This window comes from Agelaius phoeniceus, chromosome 3 (assembly GCF_051311805.1).
Source record: "Agelaius phoeniceus isolate bAgePho1 chromosome 3, bAgePho1.hap1, whole genome shotgun sequence".
Classification (NCBI taxonomy): domain Eukaryota; kingdom Metazoa; phylum Chordata; class Aves; order Passeriformes; family Icteridae; genus Agelaius; species Agelaius phoeniceus.
In genome coordinates this window covers 50741607-50761812 of record NC_135267.1, presented here as the reverse complement: position 1 = coordinate 50761812, position 20206 = coordinate 50741607, and the positions used below count along the sequence as shown (strand labels likewise).

General features: G+C 41.2%; 1 protein-coding gene and 1 long non-coding RNA gene across 3 annotated transcripts in view; one reads left to right on the top strand and one right to left on the bottom strand.

Annotated features, from left to right (window-relative positions):
• The first annotated feature begins 379 nt into the window (after nt 1-379).
• The window catches only part of CEP85L (centrosomal protein 85L), a 135280-nt gene continuing 115453 nt past the window's right edge, over nt 380-20206 (top strand). The window contains exon 1 of the mRNA XM_077175224.1: nt 380-480. Within this exon, the coding sequence (XP_077031339.1) occupies nt 468-480 (13 nt within the window). The 5' untranslated portion in view covers nt 380-467. The remainder of the gene's footprint in view (nt 481-20206) is intronic.
• LOC143693554 (uncharacterized) lies at nt 9884-19923 on the bottom strand. Of its 2 annotated transcripts, XR_013181345.1 has the most exons (4): nt 19771-19923; nt 15917-16080; nt 11513-11841; nt 9884-10145 (listed from the first exon to the last, which is right to left on the bottom strand). It is a non-coding gene; the product is annotated as an uncharacterized LOC143693554 (long non-coding RNA). The 2 variants fall into 2 exon arrangements; XR_013181344.1 differs by lacking the exon at nt 19771-19923 and having other exon boundaries at nt 15917-16327.

The window sequence follows — 20206 nt, the reverse complement described above, 5'->3', positions numbered from 1 at the left end:
GTGCACATCTCTACCACACTGCAGCAAAAGGCAGGGCAAGAGAGGTCCAAGTTCATCCCTATGTCACAAAGAGGAACTAAAGGTCAGTTTTGCCTTTAATAAAGACCGTGAACACCTGTCCAGATGAAATCAGCATTAAATGGCAGCAGTCCTGGGATGCTTTTCATCTGTAGGTCTGGGAGCACTTCACAGAGGTAAGCACTGCAATTCAGAGCAATAAAGCCTTTTCACAGACATATTTCTAGCAGATCTTTGTTAAAGTCACTTCTCTCCACGTGGCGTCAGTTTAAGATTTACATGCAAAGTGCAAGAAGGAGGGAGGTGGCTGCCTGTTGCTGTTACCAACCCAGGGCTGAGTGCCTCTGCACTTTGCAGTGCGTGGTTTGAGCTGCAGCCCTGCAGCTCTCCCCTCACCACCACGATTTCCTGTTGCACTCATTTGAAAAGACAATGTTCCTGAGGAAGTTATGAAGACGGCAAGTAAGTTGCTGCCCTAATTTCTTTGTGTTCGGTTAAGAATGCTTTCTTATTTATGCTGGTTAGAGCTTAGTTACGGCGCTTCTCAAACATTTGGAGGGATGAGAAGCCTGTGCTTCCAGAGAACATATGGGCAAAACTGTGCATTCTGCAGTGCCCTCAGCATGTTGCTCAGAAACAGCTGCAGAAGATTCAAGGCAGCTCTTTTCTCACTGGTGCTGAAACTGTGAGGGAAGTGACTTAAATATTGAGTTGCAAGACGCTGCTGCAGCTGTGATGTCAGATAAGAAAATGTAACTATTGGTAAATCTGCTGTATGACTGTAAATGTTTCTTAAAGGCAGTAACTGGAAAAAGCAATTTCATATGTTTAAGCCAGCACTGTTGTTTTAAAGTGCTTAATTATTTACGCCTTCAGATGGACTCTCCCAGCAGCTGAGAAGTGTGTGCTCGAGATCTCCCTGGCAATTCACAAAACAAGGTTCTCACTAGGAAGGATGTCTGTACCTTTTTGCTGACAGCCATGGCTTCCTGCCTTTGTTTGAAGAGATGATGCAGTGGAGGGAAGCAGCAAGTTTGCTGTCTGCCTGAGGAGCAGATAACCTGCTCAACTTGCGGCGGGGATCAGGGGACTGCTTTGGCTTTGCCTGCCCTCTGTCACGACAGCAGCTGCCCTGCTGGTCACAGCTCCCAAGTGTACAGAGGGCTGGACTCAGCTCTCGAGCAAGGGGATTATCCAGAGAGAATATTAGGTGCTATCCTTTTTTTTCTGGGCACACAGGAAATGTTGTGGGAAAAGCTGAGTTGCTAGGCAGTTGTTTTGCTGGTAATGCGGGAAGGAAGCCAGCACAGAGCGAGCCACAGAGGGGCCGTTCTTCTCAGGCCACAGAGGAACCGAGCCTCAGTGGGCTCTTTGCACTACTCCCAGTTCTCCTCTGTGCCTGGAAACCCTGGATGCCATGTATCACTGCTTTTAGAACTGATAAATCCATTGTGGCACTCTTCTGTCCACGCACCCAGAAAGTTTGAATTTCTTTAACATGCGTCTGATCAGTTTTTAAGTTTCATTTTGCTCAAGTAAATCTTCTGTTGTTGCTTCTAGAAAATGTGAGATTTAGAAATGGAAAGGAAAGAAAGCCATTAACTTGAAAAGTGGCAAATGCAAAAAAAAAAAAAAAAGAGTAAAAATTATTATGATCTAGTGTGTGAAATGAACAATAGAGAAAATAAATTCTTTAGCTGTATGCTCATCAGTGATACTTCAAGTTTTGTTGCAGCTTCACTTTAAGGATTCATTGTGCTTAAGGTAAAGTAAAGTAAGTAGAGTAGAATAAAGTAAAGTAAAGTAAAATATTCCCCTAAACACACTAATTTGAATCATGAAGTGACATGTGAAGGCCCAAGACAATCCCTGTAGTTTATGTGAAGAATTGAAAAATGCAGAGACTTAAAATGGTGAGACTTACTAGCCTTAGTAATCGGCACTAATTTCCATTTCTGAGACCAAGCAGAGAGAAATGCACAGTCCTTGGGCATCACAGTCTATTTCAGTGAGCTGTGAGAGTTAGGTACTTCAGCTGCAGAATTAGGAGCACAATGCCAGCCAGTGGGAAGCCAGTAAGCTGTTCTCCAGGAGAGTCACAGACACGATATGGACACTCTGATGTGAACAAGAGAGAGGATGATTTTCAATGCCACTACTCATCTTGTCTCCCCTGTCTCCTGTGAGTCTCTAAAAGGCTTTGTGTAAAAGAAACTACCCTTAGGTTTGGTGCTCATGGCACCACCCCTGACAGTGCCAGCAGGGTCTCATGGTCAGACAAGTGTGGAGAACAGGATCTTGCACTCTGAGTCACCTTCCTGCTGCCTGGTGGCAAATCTTATTTTAAAGGATTATTGTAGCTTAGCATTGGTGCTGCCAGCCCAAATCTCAGTCAGTGCCAAGCCTGGCAGTGGTGTGAATGGTTTGCCATGAATGCTCAGGAGGAGGATGAGTTTCATGCAAAATGGAGCTCTCATTTCTGCTGCCTTTTATGCACAAGATCTTTGGCAGCCTGAGAAACCAGAAGCTGGGTGTCATCTTTCACCATTACTATATGCAACTTCCTTCATTTGCTTTGATGTGCTGCAGTCAATATTTCCTAAGAAGTAGCTAAGATCATTATGCCATTTTTCAGCTCATGTTTGTTAGTCTCAATTTTTGCTGGCATAGTAGCTGAATATAAAACCTTATTTTCTTCACACAATAATTCAATTTCTTTCTTACTTCACTTCATAAATAAGTCAATGTATGGAGTTGTATTACAAAAGCCCTACTAAATAATAAATAATGCATTTGGTCTGCCACATGATTCTGGGCTTGTCTCTTTGCCCAGTGCTCCTCCAATTCACAAAAATGGGTTTTGTATCATAGTGCATGTAAGTTTAGATTCTTTGCTGTACCTTTCTTAAAACTCATGCCTGCTCTGAACTAGACGCTTCTGCTAAGAGTTTATACAGAGCAGCATCATACAGAGCAAAAATATCTTTATTTATTTTACAAAGTCTCTCTGAAGTTTTAGTTATGTGATGTGGTTGTTTTTTGGGGTTTTTCTTCTTTTCTCATGAGATAATGAAGTTTGGAGCTGGTAAGCCCCCTGACTCTGTCACATACAGATTGTGTTTTGAAAGACCTTGTGAAGGTGCTAGAGGAGCTCAGAGTTTAGCTGTTCTGTGTCTGTTGTGTGCCTCATCTGTATGAACTCCATCCATATTATCTGTGTGCTTCAGGAGGCTGTGCTACAAGGGGTCTAGATAGCAGTTTGAAAGAAATGTTTGAAACTATCCAGGTGCTGAGAGCTTGCAAGGGTAACTGCAACCAAAACCAAAACCCAGTACATGAATGATTGTTTCTCTTCAAAAGCTTCTACTACCTCATCTACATGTGCATTATTATGCTCAAACTAAAGAGAAAACTGACCTAAAAACATCCATCTGGTATTGACAGTATCATGAGTGATTTTTCCTTGAAACTCACTTTTGTTTATCTCAGTGACAAAGGTCCCAGCTGATCTCCTGGGGCTTCATGGCAGCACAAGCAGTGAGGGGAAATCCAGGCATTAGTAGAACATGCTAGAGATACCTATGACAAAACTGGACTGTGAGAAGATGGTGAGCCACAAGCTTTTGGCAGAAGGCCAGAACAAAATGCAGAGGAATATCTAGAGGTCCTTAAAAAGTTCTGTCTTGAATATGCCATGAAAGTGAATAAGGTACCCTCGATAGTAGAAGATATCCTGGCCTGTGAAAAGGCAGAGGCAGGGAATGTGGTGAAGGGGTGTGCACACACTGAGTGGGAAAACCCTCCAAACTTTTCAGAAAATTCAAGCAAGCAGATAAAGTGGAAATAAACTGATTTTTGAGGAACTTTGAAGTTGCAGAATTGTCTTCAGATTTTTCAAGGTGAGAGAGGTATTCAAAGTAGTAGGGACTAATAAGGAAGTATTACATGGCAGACCCCAGAACACCAATGCTGAACAACTGATGATCTCAGGAAATGACACTCTAAAGACAAAATAATATTCAAAATATAGAAGTCTGCAAGCAGAATGATGATGAGTAGGAATGCATTGTTAAGAAGCAGAGAAAGTTAAGAGTGCCATCCAGAAATCAGTGAAAACAAAAGGTCCAAAGAGTGGATGGCTCTGAGTGAAATGATCCAGGGAAAGAGGAGCTGGTCTGTTCAGGGAGGTACATGGGCTATATAATACACAGAAAGAAAGAAAGAAAAAAGTTTCTTAAATAAAGAATGAGAAAAGTCAATTCTGTTGTTAGTGCCTAAGAAAAGTGAAATGCTAAGCTGCACAAGTCACCAGAGATGGCTGATCAGGGAAATTAGGTCCTTTTCAAACAGCTGTGGGATGTTAGGTCTGCCTTAGTAAAGCACTTTGTGTTTCACAAAGCACTGCTGTGGAATCAGTTGAGGCAGGTAAGCGTGGCTCCCAAAAACTTCTCAGCTGTGGTAAGATCAGTAACAAACACCACAGGCCCAAGCAATTGGTTCAAGGTGATAACTAGCACTAGATAGGACATCTGTTATTTCTCAGTGCCTTCCTAGCCCTCTTGGAGGAACTCATTAATGGAGTTAAATCAGCAGAAAGGGTCACAATGTTTGGTGAACTCAGAGAATGGAGGTTGAAGAGTAACGGCAACAGCTTCTGCAGTCTGGTAAGCTGAAGTACTGATCAGTTTGTAGAAACCTGGCAAAAACAGTGGCAATGGAGAAATATGAGATTATATGGATAATAAATAACAAGGCAGTGCTGTGGCTGAGGTGGATTACCTTTTGTCAAAGGCAGCTTGATCACAGAGGATAGAAATTGTTTAAGGAAACCATAAGGGATTGTACAAGGGAGGTGTTCTTGACTTATGGAAGGTCTCCACAGAGGGAGAGATTACCAACATTCAACCTGTGGTTTACAAGTCTCTAAGAATGTATGGAATAATGGGCACTGGAACAGGGAAGTGGTCACAGCACCAGTCTGACAGAATGAAAGAAACATTTGGACACACTCTCAGGGATGTGGTGTGACTCTTGGAGTGTCTTGTGCAGGGCCAGGAGGTGGATTTGGTGATCCTGATGGGTCATTTCTAGCTCAGCTTATTCTATGGTTCTGTGATTCTAAGTCCATGCAGCACCTGTAAAAAAGCAAGTTTTACTGTCAGTGAATTTAGCATTTGTGAATGGTCTTGAGAAAGCAGAGAAGGGGATTAACAAAAAAAAGGATAGAAAGAGTGGCAGGTGTTGCAATTTAGTTCCACCTATAAATGACTGGAGCAGATCTGTTAGATCTTGCAACTCTCCCTGGACCCTGTAACAAAAATTGCTCTAATCATACACACCTAGTGTCTCTTTCAATCAAAAATGTTGCTGCCAAAATCTCTTTTTAAGATTTTTTTTTTAATTTTCCAATGTGCATCATCAGTACCTAAATTGGGGCTGGACTAAACAATGCTTTCATCATCCTCCAAGTCATTTCAGGCACTGGTCTTGCCTCCATATCCTTCTCAACAGCCTGCTGGGAGGCAAAGGATCTTGTCCAAAGACTGTTGCATCTACTGCTGACTCTGATGGAAATACAATATCAATATCTTTAAAATACTGCTGACTTGTGTGGCAGGATAGCATTTGTTAAAATACTCCTCTGCTTTATTTAATTAACTTGTATCACTTAGTGTCATCTTAGTTTTAATTTTGCCATCTGCTGCCCTTAGATTTATGGGTAACAGTGTGGTGTCCCTTCTGAAAGGATTCCTTGGAATAGTTTGTGCAGTGATGTCTTGTGAGGAACAAGGACACAGAGCATTGAAATCTTGTTAGTCCTCACATAAGCTGAAGCATCTTCTGAGAGCTTCTTAAAAGCAATAAAATGTCCATAAAGCAGATTGGTAGGAGGAGCACACACTGCATGAAATGCACAGGGGAGAAGAGATTGCACAACAAAAACCTCAGTGAAGTGCTAGGAATTAAGTGGAAGTAGCTACCTTCCTTTGAAACTTCTCAGTTTTATAACTCCCCCTTCAAGCAGAGGTGTAGTTTTGCCCACTTTGTCCATCACCATCTACATCCAGAGCTGCTTGCTGGTGGTCTGTGCCATAGCATCCCTTTCAAATGCTGATGATGCATTTCTGCTCTCATTTCCTCCTCTGCACACACATCTGTCACACACAGACACCCTATGGTTGTATCCTGGTGAATCCTCCAAGGTAAAAATAACAGGAGCTACCCTGGGGAAGGAGTGAAGTAAAATTGCTCCAAGGATTGGAGCCTAAAGTTCCAAACAACAATAAGAATTTAAAAAGTGATGCTAAGGGAAGTAAAGACACTTTAGAAAATGAGAAACTGAGCCTTCATTTCTGACTGTGGTTTTCAAAGTAATAATGATTTCCTTCCCTCACTCTGCCCAGCACATTAGCATGTATTTCCCCCAAAATAGCAAATTATGGTGACTAGAGAACAGAGAGAGAGCCAAAGGATTTACTAACATATATTCTATGCATACCAGTGGTGCTTATGTCATAGAGAAAAAATGCCTGGGATTTTTTTTCCAGTTTTTATAGCAATAACCAACAGAGGTCAGGGCATTTCCTAAAGATTTAGTGACTGTTTGGAGTTAATATCCTTCACCTTACTTGTGGACCACTATTTGCTCCCATCCAGCCATTTATCTGCTGGAAACACTGCACAACAGTCACCATTTCCTATGGAATAGGAGCACAAATCAGTAAAAATGGTGTTTGGGCAGCTACCCTGCACGTAAAATGCACGTCATGGGCAGGAATAAAGGCAGGAAACAAAAGCCTCCTGGACACAGGACTGGCCTGATATTTGTGGGACACAACCCTGTCCTTCTGCTGGACATTCAGGAAAACAGGTTGACCTTTTCTGACCCCCTTTTACATAGCAGCCTCCTCACTCAGTGTTTCAAATAACAGAATTCAGGTTTTTTTGTAATTTAAATAACAGAGCAGTTTAAAAGGTTATGCACAAAAACTCTTGTAAAAAGCTCTGTTTTCAGGCCAAGGTGTGCCTTTACTCCTGCAGAGGCTTTGATGCTGTAAAAGTGTGTCTTTCCACCTTATGTAAACTGCCTGGCACCTTTCAAAATGATGCTGTCCACACTCATTAATTCAGTTTTGCAAAGCTCCTGGGGCAGAGCTGGAGGGGAGCAGAGAGGGCATCAGTTCAGAGGTCCCATAGCAAGAAAAGCTTGTCTGAGCAGACACTCAAGTAAGGCAGATGGTGAGAAGGTGAAGGCATGACCCCAGAGGAGAACATCCAAGCAGAGTGAGGAGGAAGCTGCATAGAGAATGTGATTGCCCACAGAGGGGCAAGGAATGGGGAAAAACCAGCCAGGTTTATGAGAAAAGGAGCAGAAAAAAAATATAATGAAAGGTTTATTCTCAAAAAACCCCCATAAAATATGAGCCCAAATGATAGAACTTCTGGTATGTGCCTGAATATTTTGAGCAATTATTTCTTACAGTTTTGAATAAATATTTCTAAAATACAATAGTATGGTTTTGCTATTATTATCTTATTATTTAAAAGTCCTTCATTTAGTTCTTCTGGACAAAATCCAAATAAGATTAGTCATGTGTATTTGAATCCTTTGTTTTGGAAATTATCTTACACATGTGAGAGAAACACATCTCTGGTGAGCAGTATTGCTGGAGATGGTGAGAAGAGAATCCCTGTGTTGGTATTCCTGCTGGCACTACTCCACAGGCCCCAGCCAAGAGACTGAGATTATACAGACACGGGGTGTCAGAAACAGTCTGCTTTGGAGAGGGGCTTTTCTTCTCCTTTCATTCCCAGCTTTTAAGCCTGGGAAGCAGAGCAGATGCCATAAGAGCCACACTTCCTGCATCAGGACTCACGGCCTGGCACTGGCAGCTGGAGAGGCACACATCCCAGGCTGGAGGCCAAGGCATGTCTAACACCTCCATGGGGTTCTGTGACTCACTCTGGGGCACCCACCCCACCCTTCTCCCACAAGGGCCAGGAACCAGTGAGATCCCATTGCTATGGCTTGGGAAGACAGGGAAAAAATGCATGTTATGAGTTAGAATATGGCAGAAAATAGAATTCTGAAAACTTCAAGCAGCGTGCTCCAGCATGGCAATGTATTCTGGGACTGTCCTGGCTGGATGCTCTCTCTGTGAGTCCAGCCAGCACAAGTGTCCACTCAGACTCTCCTTGGGTTTAACTGATCATTTCCTGGAATTTTACATCCATTATATCAGGAGGAAAAAACTTTTGACAAGCATCAAATCAAAGATAACGAAATCCTCTTAACTGGAAATTCTTTTATTTGTTTAGCTGTGATGATGATAGGGCAGTTCAGTGGAAAGGCAGGAGGCATGCAGGAAACAGACTGCTCTGCTGGGCCATCACTGGGCTGCAGCAAGCCCTGAGGAAGGAGGGAAGTGAGTGGCCAAACCAGGGAACAGGGACAAGCTGAGCCACGGGGCAGGACACTGAGCTTTGGTGCAGGGGAGAGCAGAGGGAGAAGCTGGGTGGGAGGATAACTGAGTGCTGGTGCTTGTGTGGATTACTGGAGTACAAGTCCCTCCTCTTCTGTTCCCACCCTACTCTGTTAGTGCTTCTGGTTTTATTTTTGCTGTGGCACAAAAGGGAACATGGGGTTCACCAGCTCAAATGGTTTCTAATTTAGGTTATACATTAATACATGGAACAAATAAGTGGATACTTAGCCAGGAGGTGAATGTATTGTTCATTAGCTACTTTGAGCTATATTTTTTTATGGGTGTTCTCAGTATACAATATATATTACAGTAAAGTTACTGTTTACTCTGTTTTACTTTGCTTTCCCAATGACTATGCAAAAGCCTTGTGCAGATGAGTTTGTGGGCAGCAAATTCACACTCTGGCTACTGCACACTAAGTTTCTCACTGCAGACAGACCCCAACTTAAAACAGTAGCACTCCTTTGCATAGATTAAGTTAATTTGCTTGAGCTTGTAGTTCTGCTATGATCAGGCATCAGGTGCGGTGGGTAGCCCTAAGTGGTTTCAAAACAGAAACAGAAAAGTAACAATAACTAGTTGAAACTGAATCCATTTCCATTGATGGTCTTGGCAATGTAAGGTTTATGGTTCTAGCTGATGATCCTAAAGGTCTTTTGCGACCTAAATGATTCTGTGGTTTTTAATTGGTTGTGTCATTGTAGGTGTCCTGTCAGACAAGCTTTGGCAGCTCATAAGTGGAGACACACAGAGGCCAAGTTCCAAGTCTTTCTTAACTCACATCCAGGACACCTGTCACACCTGAGATACAATTCTTCCACCAATGTTCAAGCAGTATTTTGTGTTTTGGCTGGAGCTATCTGCCATTTACATTTCCTAAGTCCTTCTTGCTTCTTGTGTGTCAGGGAACTTTTAGCTCACATTGACTTGAAGAAGTAACTGTGAAGCTGAGATAGGAGGCATCTTTCTTCAGCCTATTCTCTGTTAGGCCCAAGCTCCTGGATTTGCCAGACTTGCAGAGCTAGAGAGAAGAAAGCTTCTGTGGAGACAGCCAGTCCCCCTTTCCTCAAACTTTTGGAGAGCCATTGCTTGGAAGCAGTGTTCAGGGGGAGGGGGGTTTAGTGGGATAAGCAAGCACCCAAAGCAGTTCCCTGTATTGAACATAGAATGAAAAGAAAGGTTTACTTGTTGGAATTAATCACAGTTATAAAGGCTGAGATAATTAACTCTGTGTTTAATTAGGAGATCATATCTGTGAAAAGGGAGGTTTCATGTGTTAATAGTTTCCTGCAGTGCATAAATGCTGAGACCAAATTAAATAGCATGGTGAAAGTAAAAGCTGAGGTGAAGGGGTAAAAACACACAGTATGTAATGCACATGGGCTTGTGCTAGCAGGAATTTATTTTGCCATGGAAGATGACTGAAAAGGCTTGGGATGATGCCGTGCAGGCCTGAAGTAGAACTCAATGATCTTTGAGGATCCCTTCCAACACAGCTTATTCTGTGATTCTGATGACTCCAACTTGATCAGCAGCATGAATGGAAGTGTAACACAGGGAGTAATTCCTTTTCCATGTAGCCAAAAGGACTTCCCAAGTTCAAAATATGTTCCATGCAGATTGAAAAGTTGCTACCAATAACTGGCCAGAAGAAAAAGAAGAGAGTCAGAGAATGCAGTATGTATTTACCTGTATGAATTAAAGATCTTTCTGGTCTCCACTCCCTATATTTGTGTTGCAAATCCTGAGCTGGGCAACCTCTGCTTGAATGCACCACTGCAGCACAATTACACTGATACTGCAAAACTCCACATCAGAACTGCTCCCAGCTGTGAATGAGGTGTGCAATGAATGAAGTGTCAAAAACAAGCCAGGTTTCAGGGCCTGTCTATCCTATTAGGAATGTTTGGTGGGTCTAACATCACCTAGTGAAGCTATGAGATGGGTACATGCTCCATGACAGAGGCAATGCAGAGTGCTTTCCAGAGGGAAAACATTTGGGGTAGTGCAAAGCAATAAAATTTCAGAGGTAGTATTGATAGTATTGTCTCAGGGGCTTGATCTTGTTTTAGGGTTTGGGGTTTGTCTTACTTAATTCCTACTTTTTTTACTACTAGGAGAAAGATACTGCCCTGGACTGGGCTGTTATTTCACAGTCTCCAGGTCAGCATATTGAGATTCTGGAGTTCCTTGGAAAGTGCTAGAAGCCGTACTTTTCAGGACATTTGAGAGGATACTGAAAAAAAAAAAGTCAAACTTTAAAAAATTATTATATTTTGCAGGGGATTAAGTATGGCACCAAGTAAGTTGCTTCTAAATGTACCTTTTCTGTTTCTTTGAGCCAGAGAACAGGATCATAAGGATGATGAAAATAACGTTGAACAGCTTTCAAAAAAGGTAGTATTTTGTTCTAGTTCCTGCAGTACTAAGGAAGATTGAAGGAGAAACTGTAATTGTTGCCATCATTGTTTTTTAACTGAAGTCTTAGTGTATCTAGCAAGATGCTTATGTAACACTGTCTAAATGTCTTTGTACTCAGAAAACGTCATAAGTAAATGTCTTTGAAGCGTAATCAGTGGAAGTACAGGACAATTTCAGAATTTCATTATAAATCTACTTTAAATGCAGTGAAGTCAGCGGAGTTACTAGGGATTTACAGTAGAGTAAGTGTGTGCAGAATATGGCTCCATGATTTTAAATGCTTTATTCCCACTGTGCAGATATTATACGCTTGTCAGCAACTTGCACAGAATAATTTTAAAGAAGAGACTCAGCTTGCAAAACCATAAAATACTAGCTATAGGACAAAAAAGTGAAAACTTTAACATTGTTTAACATTTTGATATACAAATTTGATATACAAAAATGTTTTCTAGTGTATACTAGAAATGTTTTCTAGTGTATACTACACTACAGTAGTGTATAAAACTAGTGAATGTTCCATGTAGGGATTACAGTAAATAGTTTTGTATGTAGGACACTTTAGAATAGGATATAAGAGTAGATACCTGTTCCCTTTATAGTTGTGGTTATCTGCTTGATCCATTATGTATTTTTGTGATCTATACAGAAAGATGTAAATCCTTCGGAGGAGGAGCAGCTCTCCTCAGCAGCCTGGTTTAACTTCTTTTTGCGTTAGTTTAGACCCCTGGGTTGGCTGGCTTGGGGTTTTTTGGTAATCAGATAACAAAGCACTTTCACCACCTCAGATCCCACAGAAGAAATGGCAGGGCTCTTGGCTTCAGGAGATAAATGTGCCATCAATCATGCTGGGCAAGCACAGGCAGCAGGAGGAGACAACTCTCAGCACAAGTGGTCTGTTCCTTTTCTGGAGCAGCTGAAAATTAAATTTCATTTGAGGTGTAAAACAAACCCTGCACTTCTGTAAAACTGCTTATGAAGAACACAGTAAAAGGTGAGAACTGAACAAAGAATAAAAACCATAGAATCATAGAAATCACATTTGGCTTCACAAGTCTTATATGCAGGTCTGTGTCAAAATTTTCACAGGAGTCTTGGAATTTAGATCCTAAGCCTGGGTTTTTTCCGTACTAAGAGGAATGATGTAAAATATAGAAGAGGGGAAAGCAGCCAGAAAGCTACTGGTGCAATAGACATGTAGTCCATGCAAAACAACATTTCTTTCTTGGGATTCCTGCATGCCTTTCTCTAGATTGGATCTATAGAGTCTTACCGCTGCTGAGCAAACTGCAGCTCCTGCCTGTCTGCACTTCCTGTACTGTGCACTGATCTATATACAAAAAATGCTCCAAACCTGGTCCTGGAAATATAAAATAAAATTACAGGAAAGTTTTGTCCAGTGCTTTTGTTTTGAGAGATGATTTAGGCTGTGCAAATTTCAAAGGGGTGGTTTTTCCTGTTTATTTTCTAATGATGAACTTTACAGTGTGCAAATATGGGAGGTGCAAATATATGAGGTAATTTTTCCTGCAGAAGCATCATGGAACAGGCAGATAAAACAGTACAGGAGTATTTAGGGGTGTTGTTTAAAGGTAAAGAGTTGAACAACACAAGTGACTGTTAAATTCATTGCCAAACACAACAGCTTTTGGGAGTGCTCCAGAAAAATAATCATAGAAGTATTTTTGTGAAATCTCTTTTGTTTGTGTGTTTTGCTATCTCACTGCAATTAAAAAAAAAAAAAACTCTTCCTCCTGGGAGAATTTAGTGTGACAATGACTTTTTGAGACAAACCAATTTGGAAGACAAGGCGCAGCTGTGCGCTCTAAGGAGGAAAGAACACTGTTCCCAGGCATTTCCTGGCCCAGGAGCACTATGACTCCCATCAAATAGCCCGCTGCTCCAAGGGAAAAGCTTGTCCCTCTTTTGGCTGGACACCTTTCTGTGCCACAGTGGCTCTGCCGGGCAGAGGAGCAGTGCTGGGGTGCTTCCTGGCAGGCCTCTCCAGCAGGAGAACGCTTGCTGCGCTGGCATCGAGGTTTTCCACAGCAAGATGTCCATTTTGCTTTCAAGTTCAGCAAAGGAGCAAGTGAGGAGGCAGCCTGGCTCAGAAGTGACTTTACTTGTGATGTGGCTCTCTGCCTGCTGGCTCAGCCTGCTGCCAGGCCACCCCATGCTCCAGTGGGCATCCAGGCAGCGCAGGGGGCAACTCTTCCCCTGGAAGATGAGGCTGGGAGGCAGCTGTGGGGAAGCTTTGGGGCCAGGAGCCAGACTCCCCAGGACCCTGTGCACCCCAGGGAACAGGTTATCTGTTAGGACACCCAGGGATCCACCTATCTCAACTGAGAACAAGGCCACATCCCAACTGATCCTGATTTCTTGTCTTCAGCAAAGGAAAAAACAACATAAAAAAGTGTTATCCCACTGATGCTAGGCATCAGTAAGGGCACTAATAATGCAAATCTAGTAATGGGGGGTTGAACATTTATCCCTCTCTTTTCTAAGATTAGTCTAGTCCTCCTACGCATGCAACACTTTCTATCAGTTACTTGATAAGCCATCATTATGAATTACCCAGTGATTTGTTGATTTGGCATGTATGCAGCGATTCCTCTGGTAAAGCAAGCCAAGAGAATTCATTTCTGACAGGAAGTTTCTGAATAACTAGAGATGGAGTGCCACTAGACATGTATTCAGATTATTTCCTTGTGAAATGGGCAGAAATATTTTTAAAAGTCTTTTTTTACTAGGCTTAATACTGTATTTTCAATGCTGACATGGAAATCAGTTCTTTAAAGGTCTGAGAGATTTGTTGATGGTGATTCTTTGTTTTAATTACAACATCAATCTACATAAGTGTATGAAATTACTGAAAACAAAACAAAGCATAAGAGAATCAGACACTTGGGCCTGGTCTGCATGTTCTGGTGGCAGGGCTGGCTATAGTGTGAAGAACATGACCAGAGCAGCTGGTTTCTGTCAAATGGCATCATGAAGGCATAAAGGAAGGTGCACTGGGCCCTGCTGGCTCTATCATTCATGCTCTGCAGCTCAGCTGATGTAATTTTCTCTGATGGTTCTCTCCCCTCTCTGCAGTGTCCTGGGGAGCTGCACGGCATTGCCCATTCATGCTGCACTTGATGGATAGCAAAGAGAACAGGAGTGCACCATCCAAAAAGGCAGCAGGGCTGCCTTCCCATTAATATTCCCATGTATCCTTTTGGGGAGCTCTAGGAGTAAAAATCACTAAGTCTGGAACTTGTTACCTACCGAGCCTGGAAATTGTTACTTTACAGATGTGGCAATGTTGATGTAAGGCCTTGTGATACTACAGGCTTTGCAAAATAATGCCATCTGTCCCCTGGAAATGAGGCTAAGATTAAACACACATCTCTCTTTATAGACCAGTGACTATGTGTCAAGGGCAGCATCTTTTGTTCACTGACCTGTAATATGATTTGTAAATGCATTTGTCTGGTTTTATCTTCCTGTGTGTCCTTTGAGGGCTTTTCTAGTATACTAGCACCCATGTAAATACACTTAGTGAAGCAAGCACCTTGATTAGATTTTGGCTTGTGTATGTATTTTATCCTAAATTACTTCTTCCAAACAGCCACATTTTCTTGCCTGTCTAATATAAAAACTTGCCTCACACGCTGTTGCTCTGGTGCCAAATTACTTCGGCTTTAACTCTCCCACAGAAACATTTGTGTGCAGTATTGGTTTTGTGCATGCTTTAAAACTGCATCGTGCAGTAAACTCACTGTTCAGTGAGTTCTAGAATTTATTTAGCAAAAAAAAAAGTGTGAAAAAATGTAAATATGAAACAATTATATGTCATTTAAGAGCCAAAGCTATACGTCATCCTGATTCACCAGAAAAATTTTGTCTAACAAAAAGCCCATATGTAATAGTATACTGTAATAATGACATAAAGGAAAGACAGAAACTTTTATTCTTTCTTAACATAAATTAAAATAATTTCTGAAAGTCAAATCCTTGATTGCTTCTGCTTAAGTTTAGTCTTCTTTAAGAACAACAAAAAATTTTCACTAAATTCCTCCCTCTCCTTCCATGACTTCTTGAAACTTTGAAGGAAGAAGGTTTTAGATAAGCTGTTAGATAATTTTCCATAGCCAAATAATTATCTTTTGTTTAGAATCTGTAAACAAATTAAATTGGGTTCTTTTTTAATCTATGTTGCCAGCATGAAATTAAATACAGCTGTAAGTAACATTTATAATGGATGGTACTGCAAAAAGAGCAACTTTGAGTGTCACCTCAACTGACTGGATATATTCTCTATTTTTCAAAATTAATCAAATGAGAAAATGCAGGGCATAAATGCTCAACAGAACTTTTAGACAGCAACTTTCAGTCTAATTGCATGACTAATTATATGCAAAAGATCATTACACAACACATCAGTCAGAAGAGCGTCATCCTCATGGCATTGCTAAGGGCAGGGAGATTACAACAACCATCTTGTGCCTTGTCTAAGCTCTTTATTTTTATTTGGCTCTGGCTTGAAAGACATACAAATTCTAGATTAGAAATCCAGTGTATTACATGCTTTTGTGAGTAACCCAGGTTAGTTTTAAATTGCATAGGTTCTATGGCCTGTTCTGTGCATCCTCAGATCGTCACCTACAAAGCCACTGCAAGGAATAAAGCTGTGGACTGACCCCTGCACAGCCATCAGATCCAGAGGGAGTGTGTGGCAGGCAGAGCCTGGAGCTGGCTCCAGTCCCCTCATGGTGCCAGTCTGTGCACACAGCGGCCAGGCACTCACACAGCATTTGGGATGTCACCCAGGCTGTGAATTCCTTTTTAAAAGGTTGCATGGTGGCAATTGTCTTCAGCTGGGAAAGGGTTTTCTGTCTCAGCAGAGGACACTGATCCAGACAGACAGAAAAGCATACTCAGGTGAAGTTGCTAAGGGATATAAACCTGGTGAAAGGGTAAGTGAATGCAAAGCCTTAGAGCCATACCTGTACAAAGAGCTTGTGTTGTCTCCTGGGAATCCAGTCAGACACAGACGATGGACACCATTCTCAAGGGAGGTTAAAACAAAATGGGGAACTTCTGGTTCAGATGACACTATACTTTCCAGCCTGTTGACTGTGTCTTCTTGCTGCAGGCTATAAAACTGCATCTAAATACAAATTAGTCAGAGCAATTAGATTTTTCCATACAATCTGAAAACAAGCATCCCAGTTTACTTTCTTATGTGGAAAACTGCACGTTTCCCAAATAAACCCCAGCTGGGTTGCTGGAACTCTGCTGTCAGGAAGGTTTTCATTGGTGTGCACTGAAAATCTGGATGCTGTCATGCTCAGTGCCCATACTCTGTTTTATAGCAGGATTTTTCTTTCTTCAGGCAGAGCTGGGAACACTGACATTCACCCAGCGTGTTTCCTCTGTGCTGAATTCCTCTACGTTGAATGACTAACAAGAGACCAAGGAACACTCTGAAGATATCTTTTCATTGCTAATGCTCAGATTTTCCATTCATTGCCAAGACACAGCATCCATTTCCAGCAGTAAATGTCATGCACACAATGGCTCTGCTGTCGGTGTGAAAACCTAGCTTAACTAAAGGAGGAGGCATAAAAGATCAGAGCATATCCTCTGTGTGCAAAACTGTACCATCCAAAGAAGGTTTCAAACTCCCAGTTTTAAATAGATAGATTAGACAGGGTTGTGTCCTAAGGCTTCATTATCTGCCTGCATCAAATGTAACCTTTTTATTTTTTTAATTTGAATCATCTTTACATGTTGAGGCACTAAAATTGATTATGATCCTTATTTGGCCAAAAGAAAGGAGCATTTTTAGGAAGGCTTGCAGACTGCTGACCTGACTGCATGGTCTTCACCAGGATGAACAGTGTTTGTGGGAGCTTGTTCTTAGCTTAGGAGAAGACAGCATCTCAGAAGCTGTGTTTAAGCAAAGAGGAGATAAGCAGGGATGGCAACAGAAGATGATATAGGACAAAGGAAAGCAGAGCCAGCAAAGTCTCAGTGAAAAACAAATGCTGGGGAACATGTCTGAAGTCAGTCACTGAACCAGAAGCAAGACCCAAATCAAAATCTGAATTCGCCTTGTAGATTGATCTTCAATGCACAGCCTGTAAATTGATTCCAAAGTGGTATAATTCCTCAGAGCAGAAGTGTTGCATGTGTATGAGACTATTTCCCCAGCTTTATATAGTCAGAGACAGATAAAATCTGATTTGAAAATAATATAGCGTGCAGTGAATAAATTATATGCTCTGGCATTTGGTGGTGTTTGTGAGATATAATTCTATTTCTAGAGCAGTGTAGGCTTAAATAGCCAAATGGTGTTTATAGGAGATGGGCTGCTGCATTCCTTTTCAGTTTGCTAATATGCACTCGTCTGCTGAAGCAAACCAGCCCTGCAACGAATAAACACATGGGACTCTCTTCATCTGTGGGATGATGTGAATAAACCATCATGTCTTCACCGGAGATCTATGCATCATATCTTAAATTGTGAAAAAAATCAAACAATTTAAACTGACTATGCTATTTGGATGCACTTTCAGTCTGTGTGCCTTAACTTACCGAGTTGAAACTTGAACTAAAAATAATCTGTAGCTGGAAAATCTTTGTGATGGACACTGTAGAATTCCAGCATGATGGTTGAGAAGTGCAGTTTGTTTTTTAAAGGCTTTAGGATCTTTGTTTTAAGTGTGTTTAAACCATAAATGTTATTAAGTGTTTGTTTTACTGCTGTTCAGCACTTTCAGGGTTGCATTAGGAAATGGGGACATGTCATTTTGACTTGATTACCATGGAAAACTTTATTTTGTACAGTCCTCCAGGCAGAGCACTGAAACATGAGTTCTGTGCTGGTGTATATACTGCAGAAGTGGGGCTACCATGCTGTGTAGTGCCACCACCAAGCAGTAAAGAAGTAGGGAAAATATAATCTTTTATAACTGAGCTGACAACACTCAGTCACTGGAAAAAAATAAACTAAGACAATGGAACAAATGTTTATGATTCAATGTAATTTTCACTGCTGCAAAGTGATTCTAAACACAAAGCACTTTGGGAGATTGTGATAAAGATTTTTTAGAGTAGTTCTCTTTCTCTGTAGTGATCTGAACAATCCCCCAAGACCAATGTCTGAACTTGTGTAGCTGCAGTTAGTGCAGTTTTAAAAGGCATCAGGCTTTATTCAGGATCCTGATTTCAGTCTCCAAAAATTCAAATTCTGTCTGGAAAGGAAGGTGCTGAGACAAAGCCCTTGATCCTTTCTTCTCAGATCTTGCTAGGGTAGTAGCTCAGTGTAAAGCTTCACCCAATTCTGCTCAAGTAGCTCCCCCCTACCCTTTTAGTGAGAATCATTTTAGCTGAGATTGTTGGTGTGATCAGCTAATTAAGCCAGACAGAAGCAGGCAGAAAGCCAAGGCATGATTTTTCACTTGCAGCTTCTAGGTCTTGAGAAGGAAATTGTTAACATGTGGTTGCTATCTTGCCACTTGGAAGTGAACAGTTGTGCTTGAACACTGTTTCACTATGGAGGGGGACTCTGTCAATGGAATTGCAAGCCTTCCTGATGGGAACAAGGACAGATCACAAACAAGGTAACCAAAGTAACTGCTTGATTGTTGATATTAATGCCCAGAAGGAAATACGTCTATTAAGGTTTTTTTCCATGGCTTTCTATTTTATCTTTCTCTCATTTAACAATGATCCATATTCAAGTAAGAGTAAGGACAATGCAAACTGAAGGAAGGAAATAACTGTCCTTAAGCAATGTCCTTTTGCTTTTGGACTAGCTGGGATTATTCTTCATCTTTCTCAGAAATCCCTGTGTATAGACAGTGAGCAGGGTTGGCTGCTTGGTTTGAATTTCTCTTTGTTTACAGTGACAAAAAAACAGCTTGTAAGCAAAGCCCTGAGCAAGGATGTGTCCTGAAGGACAGGAACAGCTGGGCCTTCTGCAAACTCTGCTGGGTTGTGTGTTCTCCAGGCCAATTTTGCTTACAGTATGTGAATTATCTGCATATCCAATTTTATAAATTATTCCAAAGAGGAATTAGTATAATGTTACTCTCCAAGCTTCCCTCCTACCCTCTCCAAGATGAAGCAAATCTGCAGGTTTTCAGAGCTTTCTCCTCACTCTTTTTCTGTTTCTCCTTTTCTCCTTTCTTTCTTTCTACTGACTGCCCAGACTTCATGAAAGCAAGCAAGAAAAGACTTATCAAGCTACTTATTTTTCTGCCTAAAACTTTTACATCAAAGAAAATTGGAGTAGTTTCTGAACTGAAGAGTTTTTGAAGAGAACATGAAAACTCCAAAACCTGATACTGACACATTCCTACTACGTCATGGTACATACATATGTTTCTGTGTAGCATCCAGAACATTACATTTGACTGTTGCTATTTAGTGAGAACTGACAGTGCACTTCATGCTGTTCAAGAGGCAAATGAAAATTCAGACCTCCTACCAGGAGCCTGTTCCTTTTTTCTGAAAAACTAACTATGCCTTAATTTTAGTCTGGGAGTTAATGTTATTTCAGAATTGTCTTCTTAATTGCCATCATTCCTCTTCTGCAGATGTGGAAAATCACCTTTTTTACTGTATCTCCCACTATTCTCTTCATTACCATCTGCTAAGGTTCCAAAATCTGTTATGAGCTTGCTTCTAATTTCAACCTCCTTTTTTTTTCCTTTTGGGAAGAAAAACTAAATCAAAACCAAGCACAAAATTCTTCCCCCTGCTCCCCCCACTCCCCAAACCCAAAGAAACAACCCCAAAAAACAACCCAAACAAAAAACCAGTCCATCTGTATAGCTGCTGAACAACTTACCAGCAGTAAGAAAGAACTCCATTCAGAGACCCAAGCCAATACTTCTGCTTAGGTCAGCCAAGAGGAATTGTCTTTTCTTGGGTACATCCTATACCCATCTCTTCTTTCCAAGGGAAAACAGTTTTCACTAGGCAAGCTGATACTCTGCCAGCCAGAAAAACCTGTGCTGTTTGAAAAACTAAAGCTGTCTTTAATAAAAATCTTCTGTCTAATATAACCATTCGTTCTCTATTAGCCATCTGGGTAGTATTAAAGGGTTCAGACAATAGTATTTAATGGTATTAAGAAAACAGTAATTTTCTAAAAAGTGCATTATTTTTAAATTTTATCTGTTCTTTGATACTTTTTCTAAAAGCCATGCACAGCATAGAGGTGTCTGAACTGCTTGGATCCTCCCTGTTTATTTTGAAAGGAATTGAAACTGGTTAATAATAGT